The sequence below is a fragment of the Crassostrea angulata genome, chromosome 2 (genome assembly GCF_025612915.1).
Source record: "Crassostrea angulata isolate pt1a10 chromosome 2, ASM2561291v2, whole genome shotgun sequence".
In the NCBI taxonomy this organism is placed as follows: Eukaryota; Metazoa; Mollusca; class Bivalvia; order Ostreida; family Ostreidae; genus Magallana; species Magallana angulata.
The window spans coordinates 62,439,888-62,460,884 of record NC_069112.1 but is presented as its reverse complement, the minus strand read 5'-3'; the positions used below and the strand labels follow the sequence as shown (position 1 = coordinate 62,460,884).

At 32.8% G+C, this 20,997-nt stretch overlaps 2 protein-coding genes across 2 annotated transcripts; both read left to right on the top strand.

Moving 5' to 3' along the window:
• The first annotated feature begins 635 nt into the window (after nt 1–635).
• Nucleotides 636–9,200, top strand: LOC128174635 (uncharacterized). The gene is made up of 6 exons (XM_052840143.1): nt 636–761; nt 869–940; nt 1,050–1,136; nt 1,458–2,854; nt 6,089–7,146; nt 7,254–9,200. Exons 1-6 carry the CDS (start codon nt 691–693, stop codon nt 9,198–9,200), a joined length of 4,632 nt encoding a protein of 1,543 aa, XP_052696103.1. The 5' UTR covers nt 636–690.
• A 9,685-nt stretch (nt 9,201–18,885) lies between these two features.
• LOC128172780 (uncharacterized) lies at nt 18,886–19,930 on the top strand. The gene is made up of 3 exons (XM_052838529.1): nt 18,886–18,955; nt 19,044–19,155; nt 19,654–19,930. The coding sequence occupies exons 1-3, from the start codon at nt 18,911–18,913 to the stop codon at nt 19,869–19,871; spliced, it is 375 nt and encodes a 124-aa protein (XP_052694489.1). The 5' UTR covers nt 18,886–18,910; the 3' UTR covers nt 19,872–19,930.
• The last annotated feature ends 1,067 nt before the right edge of the window (nt 19,931–20,997 follow it).

The window sequence follows — 20,997 nt, the reverse complement described above, 5'->3', positions numbered from 1 at the left end:
CCATGTATGTTTAGCAATAGCCATAGCTACCCAAACCAAGCCTACAATATTATAGGTCTGATAGGGCATACTCTTAAAGATAAAACTAGGCCTGAATGATTATGCTCTTAAATTCAACATAAATATTGTTGTACTAGTTATTTAATGATCATTTTATTCAATTTTACTTACATAGGATGATATATTGTAAATAACTATTTAATAGTAATTTTCTTAGTAATCTTTTAAAAAGCTTAGAAAGAATCTAAATAATCTGTTAGAATTCCCTTGGGACCATTAATCAGTTCTGTAGAATCTCTTGCTTAGTTCCCCCAAATCTCTTGGGAATGGACAGGAGAAGGCTCTGGTCTGTTAATTTCTCTATACCGGTATATTGCTGTATCTCTTTACAAGTAATTACAGTACAATTATGACTTTTACAGCTTTGCTTTATCAAATTGTTGTCAATGATTATATCTATAGAGTAATTTAATTAAATGCATGAGCAAACAGACTTATTTCAAAATAACTATAAAGTTCATAATGACAGTATTGTCAGGAAGTAATAAAAAGTTACTGTAACAGTAGATGTTATAGAGTTAATCACAATATCAAACTTGATGTGGGTGCCAATTAATTTAATGAGGTTGTATTTGAAATGTTTTAAATTTTATAAAACATAATTTCAGATAATCTGGTGGGATCTAGATAATGCTACCTAAGAAGAAACCAAATGAACGAAAAAAACGTCAATTAGAGAGACAGAAAAAACAGATAAAAAGGTTGAAAACATTTCCTTTTTAAACCACCGCATTCATTGTATACTTTAAGTGATAGTTATTTAAGAAATATATATAATTAATAATTATTGTCTTTTTCATACTCATAGAAATGAAAAACCGGATATCAAATGCTGCAGTGTGTCATCATTTGCCAACATCAAACCAGTCAATCATAAAAGGTACATAAACTAATTAAGTAGGTTTGTTTTTTCTCTTCACTATACTGAATCATATAATGCATGTAAAAGTATGTGTATCATAATGAATATATATATTTTTTTATATTAGCACTGATAGTAGAGTCCCAGAAGAAATCATCACTGCAGAGTCTACATCTGTAGATTGTGCAGAAACTTCATTTCAATTGGATGATGGGTGCGTATCAGGAACCTCCACTAAACACTGAAACTATAATTGATTCTAAGAAAAGGGCAGTAACTCAAATTTTTTTTTTTTGCTTTACAATTATTTTCTGCAAAACTTTCCAATTATTGAAAAAAAAGTTCATTGTGTATGGAAAAAATAACCTCTATAAAAAATATTTTTCCTAATTTTTAGTCTAAAATTATACACAAGGCACAATTATATGGATAAAAAAAATATCTTCATTTCCTCTGATAAATTTTTTAAATTTGAAAGTTCACTGATTACTATTTTTGAATAGATGTACATGTTAAGAAACAATTGTAATTGCAGAATAGGAGAACAAGTTCACAAGTATTTTGAAGACCAAAGAAAGAGAAAAGAACAAAAGCAAAGATATATATTGAAGAGAAGAAATGATCCTTTGTATGCAAAAAGAGAACAGATCGAAAATAGGGAAAGAAAAAGAATTGAAAGAAGTAATCCCTGGAAAAGGTATGATGAAGCCAAAAAGGACAAAGAACGTAGAAAAAAATACAGAAAGCAGCCCAGTAAGAAGAATTTAGAAAATGCTGGAGAAACACCATGTAAAAAGCTAAAAAGAAAAAACCCATCCTACAGAGAAACAGAGGCTCAACAGGATAAAGAACGCAGGAAAAATTACAGGGATCAGCAAGGGATAAAAGACAATGAAAATGCAAGAGAAACACCATGTAAAATACAAAAAAGAAATGACCCATTGTACAGAGAAACAGAGGCTAAACAGGACAAAGAACGCAGGAAAAGTTATAGGGATCAGCCAGGGATAAAAGACCATGAAAATGCAAGGGAGACCCCTCAACGATACCATCATCGCAACTGTCAGTTTAATGCAGATGTGGCTGTTGAAACTTTTTTATCTAGGATTCAAGAAGGGCCTGTTTTCACTTGTACATGTTGTCATAGACTTTCATATAGATCATCTCTCTCTCTTTTTAATGAAGACGAATTTTCAAACACTGATGAAGATCTCCTCTCTAAATGTAGAACCAGCAAAATTTCTTTTGATATGAATGAATATATTTGTTCATTCTGTAAGAGATTTCTGAAGAAAAATGAACTTCCATCATTAGCTGTGTGCAACAATCTACAACTAGATGACACTCCTCAGGTTCTGAAAGATCTAAATGCTTTAGAAGTATCGTTTGTTGCCAAAAGAATTCCGTTTATGAAGTTATTAGCATTGCCAAGAGGAAAGCAGAAGTCAGTACATGGTTGTGTCGTAAATATCCCTGTAGAACCAGAGCAAACTGTGTCTGTTTTACCTCGAGTTCCATCCTCAGCATCAATGATAATGGTCAAATTAAAAAGAAAACTACATTACAGAGGACATGTGTTCTTGCAAAATATTCAACCTCAGAGGGTACTTCATGCATTGCATACTTTGCGGTCAATAAATCCTTTGTATAGTGACATTACCGTGGATCCTGAGTGGACGCAAAATAGCTCCCTTGACTCACCTGAATTGTGGGATTCTCTCTCATCTCCATTGGAAAAATCATCACAAGAATCGTCTCCTGTGAATGTTATACCACTAACCACTCCTGTCACACACCCTTCAACATCTACAGCAGAATATGACTATGATGAGAATGAAGAAGAAAACGAAAGAAGCCGTCTAAGTGGTATTCCATACAATACATGCATTCAACCAAAAGATTTAAGCTCTGAAGACAACATCATCATCCAAAGTCAGTTAAAGTGCCCCAAAAATTTTCAAAAAACGGCTCAGAACAGATATCGCAAGAAATGTATAAATTTTGATAGAGCAATATCTGAATGACCAGAAAACACATATATGAGCTCTGGAAAATCAGATATTATATTTTTCAGACATATTTAACAAACCCAGTGTAATTTTAGAAGTGAATTACGTAACTTCATGGAATACTATACAAAATGTAAAATAAATTTTTATTGTAGCATTCAAAATAGTGTTTTAAGTAATAATACTTGATGCAGATAGAGTAACTATCCAATTAAAAACCATAGTTCAATGGAAAATTGACTATCAATTCTAAAATAGTCCATTTACTACATAGTATCTGTAAGGTAAAAAGTAAAAAAATGTTGTCTTATAAGAAACTTATTTTATTTATTCTTTTTTAAAACTTACATACTAAATTCAACAGAGAATTATGCATCTGCTTTCATTTGTATACCTTTTACGAAGAGATTTTTAAGTTTTTGTTATGTTGAAACTCAGAGGAAATATTTTTTTTAGACATTTTTTTTTTGGTCTTCTTTGTAACGTAATTCACATTAGTTCTTTAAAGTGCAAATCAATACGTTTTTTTATGATTAAACAGCAGTATTTTTACAAATGAAACTATGGGAAATAAAAAAATATATTGCAATACCTATGCAAATGATAAAATATATCTCCAAAGTGTTATGATTGTTTCAAATCAGATTATGGCACATTTCACATATCTTGTTAAATATCAGGGAAATTCAAAAGCTGCATGTTCTTAAAGAACATAATAACTACTTACTTACAGATAATAAAGCAATATTTTCTTGTGTCCATATTAATTTGATGGGAATGGGCAATGAATTATATTTCAAAATAAGTCTGTAGAATAAAACAAGCAACGTAACGTAATTCACAAACGAAGTTGTAAGAGTCAATATGGAAATAAAAATAAAAAGTAAATAAAGTTAACTTATTGAAGGGATTTTAATAGTTAATCACACAAACTTTGAACTTTTCTTCATATATTTCAGAAAATTTAAGCATATTTCTAGTCTCTTCCTGCTATACTGGGTCGTTCAAAGAGCAAAGAATATCACTATTTCTCTGTACTAGGAATCCAAGTTTTGTCTGTCTGTTCGGGCATTTAAAGGACTTTTCCCCACCTATCATAAATGTGATATGATATCCCTGGTCTTATTCGATAATTATTTCAACATACAGTGTACTATAAACCATCGTACATGGTGGCAACATGCACGCATCTACTTGATACTTGCGTTCACCTAATCACCAACAATATAATTATATGTTCCAGTGCTTGCTTTCTGTAAAACTGTTGGTAGGGGTGTTACCCTCACTGCCTTGCCAAGGAACAGAGCTCATACAACAAGTTACCCACTCTTTGCAAGCCACATGGTACCAAATTGACGTTTTTGAAACTTGCGTCCCAAAAACATGATCTGCACGGCTATTACAACTCACACCCCCCCCCCCTCCCCCACCCCATGAAATAACATCATAATAACCTCTTTTTTGCGATAGTTTTCTCTAACCTTTGGTCTTTTTTGTTCCCAGGATTTCTTTTAAAGCTTTGCATATTTCATTCTAGTCATTATATTAAATTAAAACAGTAGTTATGTTTGTTCGTGAATTACGTTACACTGTTGTAAATTACGTTACACTCTAATATAGACTTATACCTCGTTTAAACACCAAACGAATCAATGTTTCATATTTATGATATCAAAGTTAAACCTTTATTCTTCATTCTCAATATAAAATTCCAATAACATCATTAAAAACCAAAAAGTTTTCTTCAGTCACAAATAAGCATAATCACACTTCTGACGATTGCGTACAGAACTGTAGTAGTCAAAATGGTTACCGCATGTAAACTTTCTTTCTACAAGTGCGTGTATGTTAAGCGGTGTCAATGAATAAAGATTCATGGTGATTTTGCCCCCCTTTAGGATTATTTTACAATATAAAGTAAATCGGTCATAACGTAATTCACTGTAACGTAGTTCACAGTCTTGACTTTTAATCAGAATACGAAATAAAACTGTGGCAGTTAGAAGCATTGTGTATGTAGTAACAATGATAGGCATCGGTGTGTACATCAGTCTCGATAGTTGAAGTTTGTAGCATTCAGGAACTGTTTGCAAGATTGCGTAACGTAATTCACAATTTAATGTAAATATGGAAATTTTTCGAAATTTGTTATTCTTTTTTCAAAAATGGTATCTTTTGTTAGTGAGTCATAATTTTTTTCATATCTTTGTAACTTTGTGATCAGTTTTATCCATTTAACCTCACGGTAAACGCCTATTACAATTTCATTATTGATGCAAGAAAATCGTAACGTAATTCACAGCATTAAATGGGACACTCAAATTTTGGATTGTATTTTTTTCTTCGGCCAACAGGGAGAAAATTATAAACAAAAAATGTAAAGTCTATCCCCTGATCATAATAATATTCATCACTTTGCTTCCTATATTGGTGCTTTTAGATTATTTTTTTGTACCTAAATACGACCACTCTCGTTTGTGACATTTGGTTTTGATCAAATTTGGCTTATAAATTCTTTATTTTAGTACAGTAAATGGGATTAATACATCGTAATATCTTAATTCATAAGTCAGTCATACCTAGATATTAAATTTAATCCCCTTAACAATTAAAGATGGAGAATTTTGTTTTCAAAAATCGCTTGTGACAACGAAAACTGGTTTTGGGGCACTTTAACTGACTTTGGATGTCATACTCTCAATAGCACCAGGAGAAGGAAAGAAACCAAAAGGTTTTGATGATGATAAGTTCTCAGAGCAACTTAGTTTTCCACATCTTTTTCCAACTGGAATGTTTGGATATACAATGTCAAGAGAAAAAAAGATTTCAATAAAGAAATACTTCCAGTCCAGGCTTCTCAATGCAGATGGGAGATTTGCCAAGAGTATAGAGTATATTTTTTATGCCCAATATCGCTGTGAAGCAGAAGATGTCAAAAGTTGCGTTTCAATTGCTTTAAGGAAAGGTAGACAAACAGAAATCACGGCCAGAGATGTAAGAGAAAAATTGAACAATTTTGTGCGAGGTGATATGGGTATTCATTTTCTACAAAAGGTTCGTGGATCTCCAGCATATTTCAATAAGATGTTTTATGATTTGCTTGGAATGATAAGACAGCTTGGTCCATGCACGTGGTTTCTAACTTTATCTGCTGCAGATCTGAAGTGGACTGACACAATCAAAGTTCTTGCTCAGCAGCAGGGGAAGGACCTTTCAGATGAAGACATTGAAAATCTGTCATGGGAAGAACGATGTGACTTCTTAAGATCTAATCCAGTTACTGCAGCTAGGCACTTTGACAACAGAGTTCAGCTTTTTCTTAAATACATTCTGCTAAATAAACAGCTGAATCCATTGGGAAACATTACAGATTATAAATACCGAATTGAATTTCAACAGCGCGGTTCACCACATGTGCACATGGTGGCATGGGTAGACAATGCACCATCCATTGAGAATAACAGTTTGCAAGAAGTGAAAATGTTCACAGAGGATCACATATCCTGTGAACTTCCGGAGAATGATGATCACTTGCACAGACTTCTTTGTACTGTTCAGAAGCATACCCACTCTGTGGCTTGCAAAAAGCATGGGCAGAAATGCAGATTTCATTTTCTTCGGCCCCCTCTGAAGCAGACTATTGTTGCCAAACCTCCAAGTGAGCCTCCACCAGCTTCTGTGCAAGAACAATACTCAGCAGTATTAACAGCTGTTCAAGAAGAGTTGGCAAAGCTCAAGCCTGATGAGAAAATTTCTTTGGATGAACTTCTTCAGAGAGCATCTGTTAGTGAAACTTTGTATGAGAAAGCCTTGATTTGGATTTCAACAAAGAATGGTCAACCTGCTGTACTTTTAAAAAGAACTCCAGCTGAAGTGAATATCAATAATTACAACAGACATCTCATGTTGGCTTGGCAGGCCAACCTAGATGTACAATTTGTGACAAATACATATGCTTGTGTTATGTATGTGGCATCATCTGTATCAAAACCAGAGAAGACACTTGGAGATATACTCAAGGCAGTTAGTGCATCTGGAGAACACTTAGGCCCTAAAACGTCCATGAAAAGTGTTGCAAAGAAATTCTTACCGCTTGTGCAAGGATCACGGCAGATTCTCGTTGTACCAACAGATCTCCCAGAGCAAAGAACACGACTTTTCAAGCCCCTAAAACTTCTTCAGATGTTGGAAGATGATGATGCAGATGTTTTCATGGTATGTAATATATATCTGTTGATAAAACCATTTTGATGCAGTATTGATCAAATTTTTTACATTGTGTTTTAAATGTTATCATAATTAAAAAGTATATTTGTTTTTAGACAGGTATACTGGAGTACTATGCAGCTCGACCTAGTAAGCTTTCTGAGATGACACTTGGAGAGTTTGTCTCAAAGTACAAAAAGTCGTCCAACAAAACACTAGATAAAAGTGACGAAAAAAAAATTCAGCTTCAGGGAGGCTTTGGTGTAATGAGTCAGAGAGGTACTCCAGCAATTATAAGGTACCATCAGTGGTCTGAGAAGAAGCAACCTTCACAGCCCTATCATTCCCAGTTACTTTTGTATTGTCCTTGGAGAGATGAAAAGAATGATCTATGTTACAGTTCCTATGAAGAAACTTATAATGCAAATAAAGAACTAATTGAAGAAAACAGAAAATCATATGAATATCATTCCAGCGAAATTCAACGTGCTGTAGAAAACATAGAAGAATTTGGAATTGCAGAGGAATGTTGGAACATTTTTGCTCCTCAAGTAGAACAAATGCAGTGTGAGGATAGACGCACAGGAACCACTGAAGTACCAACAATTAGCAATGTATTTGATCATAACAGCAGTTCATCTGTAAATCATGACCTGGGACTAGTTCCATATGAAGTTGAGTTTTCCAATGAAAGAATGACAAAATTTGAATGGTATAACCATTTGCTTTCACTAAACACACTACAATCACAAGTTCATGATTTTATTGTTCATTGGTGCACAAAGATGTTGTTGTCACACAAATGCAGAACACCAGATCCCTTTCATATTTTTCTAACGGGTGGGGCTGGAGTAGGAAAAAGTCACCTCGTCAGAGCGATTGTGCAAACAATAAATCATTTTTTTCAACGAAACAATCAAGTACAAGATATGCATGTGATGGTATGTGCACCTACCGGAGCAGCTGCCTATAATATCTCTGGGTACACACTTCATGCTGCATTTCTCCTCCCAGTGAACGTGAAGAGCAGTGATGACTACATACCTTTGTCAGGAGAAAGACTTGCTTCGTTAAAGGAATCCATTGGAAACATCAACGTTTTAATCATTGATGAGATATCTATGGTTGGGTCAGATATGCTTCTTACGGTGCATCGCAGATTATGTGATGTAATGGGAAATCACCAACCATTTGGGGGGATATCTATTTTAGCAGTTGGAGACCTGTTACAGTTGCCACCTGTTGCTCAGAAGCCAGTATTTTCATGTCCATCTGATGAGATGGCTGCTATTTATGGATCTTTATGGCAACATTTTCAGATTGCCGAACTACATGAAATTCAACGACAAAAGAATGATAGTACTTTTGCTTTACTGTTAAATAGGATCAGGTCTGGGACTCATACTGATGAGGACATTAAGGTACTCCAACAAAGAGCAATTAATGAAAGTTATGAAGACTATCCAAAAGATGTGACACACATCTTTGCATACAACAAAGATGTATATCAACACAACATGCAGAGATTAGAGTCTATACAAACATCCAAGTTCACCTTTACTGCAGAAGACTCTAAAAAAGATGGTGAAACTGTTTTGGTGGAAACAACAAATCTGAAAGAAATGGCTGGTGGTCTTGCTAAAACAATTTCAATTGCTGTTGGTGCCAAAGTGATGCTGACAAAAAATTTAGATGTTCAGGATGGACTAGTAAACTCTGCATCTGGGGTTGTAACTGGGTTTTATCCACAACCAGCAGATGATCAAGACAGGGATACATTCAAGCCAAAATACATCTTTGTGAAATTTAATGATGAGAGAGTTGGAAAAAGAAACAGATTACAATCTTCAAGAATTTTGGGAGATGAAATTTCAACACCAATCCCTCAAGTTGAAACACAGATTCGTTTCGGAAAACATTCAAAAGTAACAGCAAAGAGAACCCAGTTTCCTTTATGTCTGGCATGGGCAGTAACCATTCATAAGGAACAGGGAAAAACAGAGGATCAGCGGTTGTGTCCTGTAAAGGAACTTTTCATGCAGGACAATTCTACACAGCAGTAAGCAGAACAAAGGAACTTAAAGGATTGCTCATGTTGGGCGATGTTACATCAAATAAAGTTAAAGTAAACACAAAAGCTTTAGAAGAAATCAGGAGAATGAAAGAGTCCTCACCTTTCCAGCCATGCCAGCTACAAACAACTGCACTAGCTGTTACTATGGATTCATTTTTCATCATTCATTGTTTGAACATTAACTCTTTCCTGCCCCATGAAAAATCTTTTAACAAAGATTGCCTTACAATGTCCTCACACATCACATGCCTTGTTGAAACATGGTTAAGATCAACAGATGAGATTTCAGTCACAAGAGACTACAGTCAACTCAGGGCAGACAGCAATCAACAACACAGAAATGATGGATTGTTATCTTATATTCATCACAATCTGCATCTTTTGAAATACTTTAAAGTAGAAGTCAGAACGGAACACAGCATTCTTTTACTGGCACCAAAACAAGATCCTTCACTCAGGATATGTGCAGTGCTGTTGTATCACAACCCTAGAAGAACAATGACAGTTACAAAGTTTCTTGAAGATCTGGAAGTTATTTTATCTCATTGTCCTCAAGGTCTTCCTTCTTTTCTGCTTGGAGATTTTAACATTGATCTGTCATTGAATACTACCTCTGCCAAACACCTCCAGAATCTTATGAAATACTATGGATTCCGTCCCTGTGTATCGGAGCCAACTCACAGACAAGGAGGACATCTTGACAATATATTTACAAACATTTTGTTCACCCCCCTCTTTGACGTCATACCTAAATACTACACAGACCATATGTTTCTCTCACTTGCTGTTCCCTGGACTCAATTTTACCAATGAAGCTTTTCAAGTTAGATTAAAATGCATTAACATTTCTAAATGCACCAACCCTAACTGTTATAGGTGTAAACAGTATGAAACTTAATGTCCATTCTTGCCACAGTAGGTAGTAATTTCATTCAAAACTTTATTTAAAATTTATGTACTTAATTTTATGTGTTCAAAACTATTTCAGATTATGTAATTGTTTTCACTGAACTATACTGTCTCATTTTTTGTGTTTATAATTAAATTGTGAAACTCATGATTTTTGACATATTGACATAACTAAAGAAAATGAAGCACCAAATTTAATAATGCTCACAAACATATTACAAATCTTGCTATTATTGAGATTGTTCATTTTTGTAGAGCAAACATACAAACTTTAAATACTGGTGCATTCCAATCAATATTACAAATATAGATCATCAAATTTTAATGTGCCTCGATATTTAAAGGTTGCCCCATTTATAATGAGCCCTGCGGGGGTATTAGTCCCATAAGGACAGTTCTAGTTAATTTTATTTTTATTTTTTACATTTGATTCAATCCTGTGCTGACGCATTTTTGCTGTCTTCAAATTGATAGACTTCCAATAAATCCATAAACACAAAAACTTGTTTTACTTCAAGCAAAACGAACCCCGTAACAATATTTAAACGTAATTATTAAATGTTAATGTATCTTCTTCTTCCTTCTTCTTCTTCTTCTTCAGAATACTGAGTAGGGCTCTTCAAAGAGCATTAACACGGATACAAAGAAAGAGTTGTATTTAAATAATTAAATGCGACTGAGAACATTGAATACCATCATAACTTGCTATTGAGGTAGCATTAAAACGTAACCTTCTTTATAAGTCAAGCCGTCTTCCTAGCTACTATTATGCAACATCAATGGATCGAGGTCAGTTCATGGAGCATCTTCTTATGATCGAGGTCAGTTTATCGAGTTCATCGAATCCTTTTCCCCAGTGGAACCTCATCACCTGAAGACTCCTCAGACTCGTCACATGTTGTGATGTTTGGGATATCACAATCTTTTTTGATTTTCTGATTGCTACAATACATAACAATTTGGATGTTAGATTTTTTATCCCCTCATGCAACTTGTTACAAGGGGACATCATATTGCTGCTGTGTGTATGTGTGTGCGTCTCCTTTAGCTTATGGGCAAGATAAAAAGAAAACCCTTACATCAAAATGTTTCATGTCGCGAGGGGGTGCTCCGCTTAACGGTGCCCTTTCCTTTTTTTAATTGCCTACTATGTATCAATCTGGGTCATCGAAATAGTAATATGTAAGTTCATATATCAGTAAAATAGACAAAATGCAAAAGCCAAAACTCGAAGTAGAGTAAAATATTATTAAAAATATAGTTATTACTACCACTACTATCCTTTTTCAAAGCACTATACAAAGTTGACAACTCAAAAAAATGTTTATCATTTTATAAAGATGTATGCATACGACCTGAGTTAAGTATTTTATATTGTTACCAGTACATGTTTTAAGATTACTTTTGTCAATGCTAATACTTTCATTGTTATCGCCTCTATTATATTTTGATTAATAAAATGTAGTTTATATATATGTTGTATTTAATGATAAAAAAAATAAAATTATCAACAAAGAAAAGAAAAAAGAATTCTGACGTTGTTTCAACGTTGATTCCATGTCTTCTGACTTTTATTCAATGTCTAAATTTGGTTGTTTGGTTGAAATATGGTTGAAATTTCGTCATTTAACTCTTCGTATAGAGATGGCTTCTGAAATATATACCCAAGGAGTTTAAATGATTATACAACATATCAAATTGTTTCATACACAACAAGTCACCAAACTTTAGATAATACTCTATTTATCTATTTAGGGATTGGATTTCCTCACAATAGTTCCTAATTAGTCAATAAGAAGCACCAAGTTCACCATAAAACAGATATACATATCAAAAGTTTGTTCGAATCACAGTCATCATTTCTGCTAAACAATAATTCATTTGTCTTCCTTCGCTCTCTTCAATTGAGTTTCCTGAGATATAATCATGGTACTCCAATTTAGCTTCAATACACGTATATCTTCCAAAAAAGAATGCAAAATGTGTGCAACTCCTTTTATCAGTCCAAACATTGTATTACAACCAAGCAAATTATAAGGAACACATGTACATACATTGTGTGATCAATGCAATAATGCACGAGTTTCCTTCACATTTTTTTTTACATGAATCAATTTTATTAAAAATTTGAAGAAATGACAACTTACTTCACTGTTGCGATGATAAAATCCAAATCATTTTGCCTCAGTGGTCGATGTGTTGCTTCACACATTCAAATTCAAAAAGTGTTCTCCCTCTCCACAGCTGGACTCTATTTCTTTGTTAGAGTTTGCTCCAGTAATTTGATACTAATTGGTCAGCTAGTTTCAAGCAGTGCAGATTGGGGCGAGGTTTTTCGCTAATGGCTTAAAAACACACCCTCACTGACAATTTACAAGTTGAGTATGCGTTTTATATATTTAAAATTAAACCTAGGTCTATTGGGTTATATATGTTAATGTATGTTATTAAAAATGACATTGTTTTAAAGACTTGGAAGTACAAAGGTCGATGATCGCATGCACAAGGAAAATGCTTATATTTATTACAAAAACAATACAATCAGATAATATTTTTATGTTATGTTTTAGTCGATATATATCAGAGTACAAGACGTCATACTGACGTTGAAAACTGTTGTTCAAGGTCGTCAACCATAATCAACATATTTTTAACGTTGGTACAACGTTGTATGCCTGCTGGGTTTTTTCATTCTAAATACCTGCATGCATGTAACTCATAAATTAGATATAATTGATTGTTACAAACTGAATGGAAGTAAAAATCTGTTCAAGTAAAAAATACACACTCACTGCATTGATTTAATAGCCACTAATTTATTATTATAATGACATAAAAACTGTCTCAAAGATAGAAGTCGTCATAGCGCGGAGGGAGTGAGGTGATGGCAGTAACCGAAGGGCCCCGGGTTCAATCCTCGTATTGGGCGTTTTAAATTTTTTGTTCATTATATTTTCTAGGACAAAAACCGTTTTTAATACCTTTTATGTCATAAAACAAGCATTCTGAGAGTATTGCATAAGCAATACACGTCCCCTACCGGTAACCCCTTTGATTGAGAATGGCAAAAGTTTGAGACCCTGTATATTAAATATCCCCTAACATAAATGTAGTAATTGTAAAGTATGAAATTAAAAAAAATGATTTTAATAAACAGCAAACAATCTCAAAAATCCATTAAAAAAGTACATATTTGAAGCAAAGCAAACAAAGAAGTCTAGTCTATTATTCAACAGCCCAAACCCGATTACGAACCCGATTGTAATAATAATAATGATAAAACCCTGCCGTTAAAATTTACACAATACTTGACACCATTTTACAGAACTTGTTTGTTATTAGAAAAAATCAATGTAATAATACAAATGATGCACGATATTATTTATTATTTTACTGACCACATAATGTCCTCGTTCATTTAGTACACACCGAGCCCGATAACGAACCCGATCATTAAAAAATTTGGAGTAAAAAAAATTATTTTTCTGGAAATTGTGTTGACAAGACGCTACAAAAGTATAAACTTGGTCTGCTGTTTGATATTTTGAAGCTGCTCAGCAAGTTTCACATCATTCGTCAAACGCATGCAGAAAAAAAAACAATGGAAAACTGAAGTGGGACAGACAGACGGACGGGCAGACAGACAGACGGACGGACAGACCGACAGACGGACGGACAGACGGACTATAGTCCCCTCCGCTGAAACCGGTAGGGGACTAATTATTCGTTTGTTGGTAAATTAAGCACATATTGAGTTAATTGACATATTGAGTTAATTGACATTTTGAATTAAGGATTACGTTTACTCAGGGTCTAAGATTTAAAAAAAAATATTTTTACAAAGTTCAATATCTGAAGTCCAAAGTTGTTTAAAAAACACAAAATAACAACGTTATTAACAAATATCGATATTGGCATCCATGATCTGTTTATTTGAGGAAGATATGCTCCGACAAAGGTAGATTTAAATTGAAACAGAGGAAATTCGGACTAAATTTTTCATTTTCTTATTTTCTCTTAAAAACTTTCTGTTGCAGTGTAATTGTAAAAGTGAAGTTTTTATGTGTTTTTCATATCATTTTACATAATTTATGGTTGTATTTACTCGTCTATAAATTTACATCACTGGCTGGCACGCGATTGGAAAAATCTTTAAAATACATAAAATCGATTCAAGATAAAATATCTCAAAATTTTTATTATTGACCTTATATAATGTTAATGACAACATAATACAGACAATAAAAACTGTTTTAGGCAATCAATGGTTTTGGAGCTCCTATTAGTCAGATTTTTGTATAAATCGATCAAAAATGGGTACAATTTTGGAAATTGATAGAGGAAATTCGGACTAAATTAAACTTAAAATATGAGCTTATATCGATTTATTCAAATATAAAATTAGTAAAGCTTTTCGTATTTTATCATTTCCCAACCTACAAATTGTTTTATTATTTTTAATAATTAAAAAATAAAGAAAACCTTGAAAATGGTGGACAATTTTGACAAATTTTGACAATTTTTAAAAAAAACATTTAAAGGTCACTTGCAGAAAAAGTAGGTAATTGACCTTGTTACTTGAAAGTGAAAAATAGCACCACAATAGTGGGGCTACAATGAACAATAAGTAGTTTTTCGTTCCTATTAGTGAATTTTTTTTCGCCCCTGAGTAAACGTAATCCTTAAGACATTTTAATGGCTTAAAGGTGACTTAAAGGTGGCTTAAAGAAGTTTGGACATTAAAGACCTATAAGTTGTTTTTAAAGGTGGCTTAAATATAGCTAAAAGGTAACTTTACGCTTTCTTTAAGTCACCTTTAATAAACACACATAGCTTAAAGGTGGCTTAAAGATCGTCTTAAAGTTACCTTTTAGCTATCTTTAAGGAGAACTTAAAGATGGTCATTCATCCTGGGGGGGGGGGGGGCAAGGTGTGTTGGAGTTGCAGCACGGGTGGAAACTATAAAGTCTCAGCTAGCCCAGATTACACAACTGTTGGTGGGGATGTCAGGGTCCTTAGGGGGCTAGCCCTAGAGATAATGCAAAAGATAACCTGTCGGCCGAGGCAGGAGTGAGCTCGCAATAATCTGGGGGTCAAGGGACTGTAGACACTGGGCATCCTCTAGTGGATGCTAGCGTTCCCAGGGTTGCAAGCACTGTGAGCACTGCTCGGGTGACACCAAGTAGCATGAGGGAGAGCAGTCCTCATATCTAGAGAAAACATCGTCAGAGAGACAGAGAGAGACAGAGAGAGAGAGAGAGAGGGAAGTAACAAGTAAAATAAAAACACCAGGAATCAATGCAAATGTCATAAATAAAGCAATAACCAAAAGACTGTGACTTTTTATATATATAAAAAAACGATTTTTGAGAAATTGTAATTATTATCGATATTATTTTTCATGGAAAGCTATAATTTAATGTTTGGAACATTAAACACCATCTGTTGTTTCTCCTTAATGCCCCTTCGTGCCAATGTATGTCATTTTATTTACTGTTCTCCGTCATAAAGAATTGTCACATATACCACGTTTTGTTGTAGAAAAGCATATGATTTCTATGAGTTATATGTAGATTTTATCTAAAAAAAAAAAAAAAAAAAATGGGAAAATCAACTGAATACTGTCAATGTATATATATATATATATATATATATATATATATATATATATATATATATATATATATATATGAATTATAATTAAAAACACATGTTTAATGTATAATCTATATATGAAAGTTATAAAAGTAATATCTTAAACACTATACACATTACTTTTTTATGAATATAAGTCCAGTTTTGAAAGTACATAAAGAACATGAACAAGAGGTTATGTATAGAATCCGGATAAATCCGTGAAGTTGACCAGGACATCATTACCCCATCGATGTTTTGGGTCGATAATGCGATGAGGATGAAGTTTTAGAGCGACAGTGCGTTGGCGATGGTATTCTTCATCATTTCATCGCACCATCGTGCTACCGACTGTACTGCACATGCACAATTGGGAAAACAATGGCGACAGGTAGTAAATGAATAAACGGATTATACATCAGAAATCTACTTTACTCGGTTGATAAACTTGACTCTATATCAATAACCTAATAATAATAATAAAATAATAAGCTGTGCTCTTCTTGCTAGATATAAACATATTTAGAAGAGCTAAATTGTCCTTTAATACATAAATATAACAAAACAATAAAAAGAAAATCGAATGATCGAGGCATGGTTTTTAACAGGAAGGGTGATAATTCACATCTTCATATATTTGTGCAAGTATGTGCTCTATATCTGTGACTATGTATTATTCTTTAAATCTTAACAATATATTTAGAGGATAAAGTAACAAGTGAAATAAAAACACCAGGAATCAATGCAAATGTCATTAAGAAAGCCATAACTAAAAGACTGACTGTTTACATAAAAAATGTACTTTTGAGAAATTGCAATTATTATCGATATTATTTTTCATGGAAAGCTATAATTTAATGTTTGGAACATTAAACACCATCTGTTTTTTCTCCTTATTGTCCCTTCTTGCCCATTTCTGATATTTTATTTATTGTTCTCCGTCATAAAGAATTGTCACATATACCACGTTTTGTTGTAGAAATGATTTCTAGGAATTATATGTAGATTATATCTAAAAACAATGGGTAAATCAACTGAATACTGTCAATGTATATATATAAATTAAAAAAGTAATATCTTAAAAACTACACACATTACTTTTTCATGAATATACTATGAATATAAGTCAAGTTTTGGGAGTACATGTACATAAAGAACATGAACAAGAGGTTATGTATAGAATCCGAATAAAGCCGTGAAGTTCACCAGCACGCCATTAAACCATCGATGTTTGGGTCGATAGTGCGATAATGCGATGGGGATGAAGTATTAGTGCGACGATGGTATCCTTCATCATTTCATCGAATGAATAAACGGATTATATATCGGAAATCCACTTTACTCGGTTAATAAACTTGACTAATAATAATTAGGTATCACAAAAAAGCTATGCTCTTCTTGACAGACATATACATATTGAGAAGAGCTAAATTGTAGTTTAATGTATAAAGATAACAACACAATAAAAAGAAAATTGAGGGATCAAGGCATGGTTTTACACAGGAAGGGTGATAATTCACATCTTCATATATTTTTGCCAAGTAAGTGCTTCATATCTGTTACTATATGTTATTCTTTGAATCTTATCCATATATTTAAGGGATAAACGATGTCAGTCTCTGTTTTGTGAAATAATATTTGAAAAGAGATTCTTTATTAATTCATCAAATAACATTATAGTGTGTCGATGAACCTTAAATATTCTATTGAATAAAAATACGATATACATTTTGTTTTTTAAAGACAAAAACTATCAAGCAAATTAACAATATTTTTGCAACAGAAGCATACGCTGATACTTTTATATGATAATGTTTATCATAACGTACTTAAAAATTAAAATTCCAACGCAAAAAAAAAGAAAATAGATAAATAAATAAAAATCTTCTGTTTAGCAAAATGAAGCATTACTTGATCATAAGTATAGGAACTGAACTGAATTTTTAATTAAACCTATCAACGAATGTTGATTATTCCCTTTGAGCTGAAAGTCAATATAATTAGAATAAGAAGTGTTGTGAGATTTTCATTGGTGTATTTGTTTTTTGTGGTCCCACCTATTTCTTGGCATGTAACAATATAAATTGTTGTTTGATACGCCCAGCAAAATATCAAGGGTTTACTTCTAATCTGGTAAGTAATGTTTTTCTTCCTCTTACAAGCAGTTATTATTACCAATCAAATTGATATTTCATTAGGTGTATTAATTATATGAAAATACGGGTTTGGTTGCAAAAAGTTATGGTTTTCTGTCATTAAGTAATAAGAAATTCAGTTATATTTTCCTTACTGCGTTGAGTAGTGTGATTTTGCATCGGAAAGAGTTTTGACTTCAAAACTTTTATACTTAACATTATTTGTTAAGTCTAAGTTAAAAAAAAATCAGTGAACTGTTTTTTGGGGCATTTCTTTAATGCATTTTTTTTTATACATTTGTACGCTTTATTAAAAAATAAAGTACATGTAAGTACACTTTCATTTAAATACATGTAAGTTCAGTTATATTAGTTAATCGACGTAATTTAAGTTTTGTTCGAGTTATGCTAATGAGTGTTGATCTTTATTTTTATATCCCCCACCCCATTTGTATTGCTGATATACTAAACTAAAGTATCTGTGACTGTTAACCTTTTAATTCAAATAACAGTTGTCAGGTTTCAAGGCTAATAATTATTTGATATATGTGTAGTAGGAAAAAAACTGAGCATATAAATACGATGAAAATATATGGTTGGATCGGGAATAGTTTTAAGATATTTTAATTTTGAACAGAAAGTAGATCCTAACAGATGATCGCTAGATCATCTAAAACAATTTCATATACGGAGCTTATCTAAGCAAATTTCTAATTCTGTTTATTCATTTATGAATTAAACATTTGTTTTAGTGATTTAATAGAAAAATACTTTACGTGATTCTTACACAATTAAAAAGGGAGTTCGTACATTAAAAAGACAAAAATATTTTAAAACCCACTTTTAATTTTTATCCTTTATGTACCTCTTTTTTACAGCTATTAGAAATCTGCGTATCAAACGTGCATTATAAATTATTATGTCCCTAGTTCAATAACAAAGTAGATGTACACGTGTTAATTATGTGTACTTTCCATTTTTTCCAAGTTTGTGATTTTTGGAGATAATTCAAAGTCAAAGCATGAAGATCTTGATTATCATTGGGACACTAGTTTGTGCTGCTCAGGTAAGGGAAACAACTTTGAAATATATATTCTTTCCAAATATATTTAAGCTGTGTTTATTGTAAATACTGGCTGTAAATCTGTTTCCAGACTAAACCTGATGTCTGTGAAATTGGTAATCCTTCTGGAAAATGTGCGTCTAAACAACCTTTTTGCCAAAAGGGCTATGAGTGTGTTGACGGAAACTGCTGCCAGGCTAAAGGTAATATTTGACATTAAGTATTTGACAAGTTTATTAATTTTCTAAATTGAAGTATAATACAGAAAGTTAATTTCATAATACAATATTCTGTAAACCAACTTTATTCGCGTGCGAGAATTTTTCGCGAAGTTAGCGAGAGTCTTGTCGTTGCGAATATTCCTCACCGCGAACCAATGCATTGTCTATTTTTTTAAAACAATACAGTTCTGAATAAGGCTTGGTCGCGAACATTAGTCGTCGCGAACAAGTTTATCGGCAGTTGATCGCGAAATAAAATCGCCGCGATTAAAACTTGGTTTACAGTACTGCAATCAAAACATTTCTGAAAAACAAGTCACCGGGCACACATTCAACAGTAGCGTATTTACATCATGTGTAGTGATCAAGGAAACGTAAAAACTTACTGAAACGCGGAAAGCAAACTATGAATTAAAATGTGATAAATTATGGGACAAAATGCAATAAACCCCGATCTTTATAACCCATTATTCTATGTAGAGAGATTGTGTCCACACAACCAACGTTCCCACGGACTATGTGATGACAATGGTCAATGTCCAGATCCTGGTCATCAATGTATCACAACGGACGACGACCAAAGTGTATGCTGTAACAAAAACCAACCTACACCTGTATGTACTCTACCTATATGTAACCCATACATCAACATAAACATGTATGTAATCTACCAACATGTAACCTGTAAGTCAACATAAACCTATATGTAATCTACCTACATGTAACTACTACATCAACATAAACCTGTATGTAATCTACCTATATGTAACCTATAAATCAAAATAAACGTGTATGTAATCTACATCCATGTAACCTATAAATCAACCAAAACCTGTATATAATCTACCTACATGTAACTTATAAATCAACATAAACCTGTATGAAATCTACCAACATATAACTTAAAATGAAACTAAAACTTGTATGTAATCTACCTACATGTAACCTATAAATCAGCCTAGACCTGTATGTAATCTACCTACATGTAATCTATAAATCAAATTAGACCTGTATGTAATATACCTACATGTAACTTATATATCAACCTAAACCCATATGTAATCTACCTCATGTGACCTATAAATCAACCAAAACCTTTATGTAATCTACCTACATGTAACCTTATAAATCATCCTAAACCTGTATGTAATCTACCTACATGTAACCTATAAATCAACCTAAACCTGTATGTAATCTACCTATATGCGACTTAAAAATCAACCTAAACCTGGATGTAATCTACATACATGTAACCTATAAATCAACATAAACCTGTATGTCATACACATACATGTAACTTATAAATCAACCAAAACCTGTATGTAATCTACCTACATGTAATCTTTATATCAACCTAAACCTTTAGGTATTCTACCTATATGTAACCTATAAATCAACCTTAACCCGAATGTAACCTATAAATCAACCTTAACCTGAATGTTACCTATAAATCAACCTAAACCTTAATGATATATACATACATGTAACCAATAAATCAATGCTTATCGAATGTAAGGACTTTTCATTCATGTAACTTATAAATCAACATAAACCAGTATGTAATCTACCTACATGTAACTGATAAATCAACATAAACCTGTATTTAATCGACCTACATGTAACTTATAAATCAACCTAAACCTGTATGTAATTTACCTTCATGTAACTTATTAATCAACCTAAACCGGTATGTAATCTACCTCATGTGATCTATAAATCAACCAAAACATGTATGTAATCTACCTACATGCGACTTATAACTCAACCTTAACCTGAGTATAATCTACATACATGTAACCTATATATCAACATAAACCTGTATGC

Excerpts from the sequence above, each read along its gene's own strand:
- LOC128174635 (XM_052840143.1), top strand. The coding sequence starts at position 691 with ATGCTACCTAAGAAGAAACCAAATGAACGAAAAAAACGTCAATTAGAG. Across the intron at positions 1,137-1,457 it reads TCATTTCAATTGGATGATGG|AATAGGAGAACAAGTTCACA; the intron begins GTGCGTATCAGG and ends TTGTAATTGCAG. Across the intron at positions 7,147-7,253 it reads ATGATGCAGATGTTTTCATG|ACAGGTATACTGGAGTACTA; the intron begins GTATGTAATATA and ends ATTTGTTTTTAG.
- LOC128172780 (XM_052838529.1), top strand. The coding sequence starts at position 18,911 with ATGAAGATCTTGATTATCATTGGGACACTAGTTTGTGCTGCTCAG. Across the intron at positions 18,956-19,043 it reads CACTAGTTTGTGCTGCTCAG|ACTAAACCTGATGTCTGTGA; the intron begins GTAAGGGAAACA and ends ATCTGTTTCCAG. Across the intron at positions 19,156-19,653 it reads AAACTGCTGCCAGGCTAAAG|AGAGATTGTGTCCACACAAC; the intron begins GTAATATTTGAC and ends TATTCTATGTAG.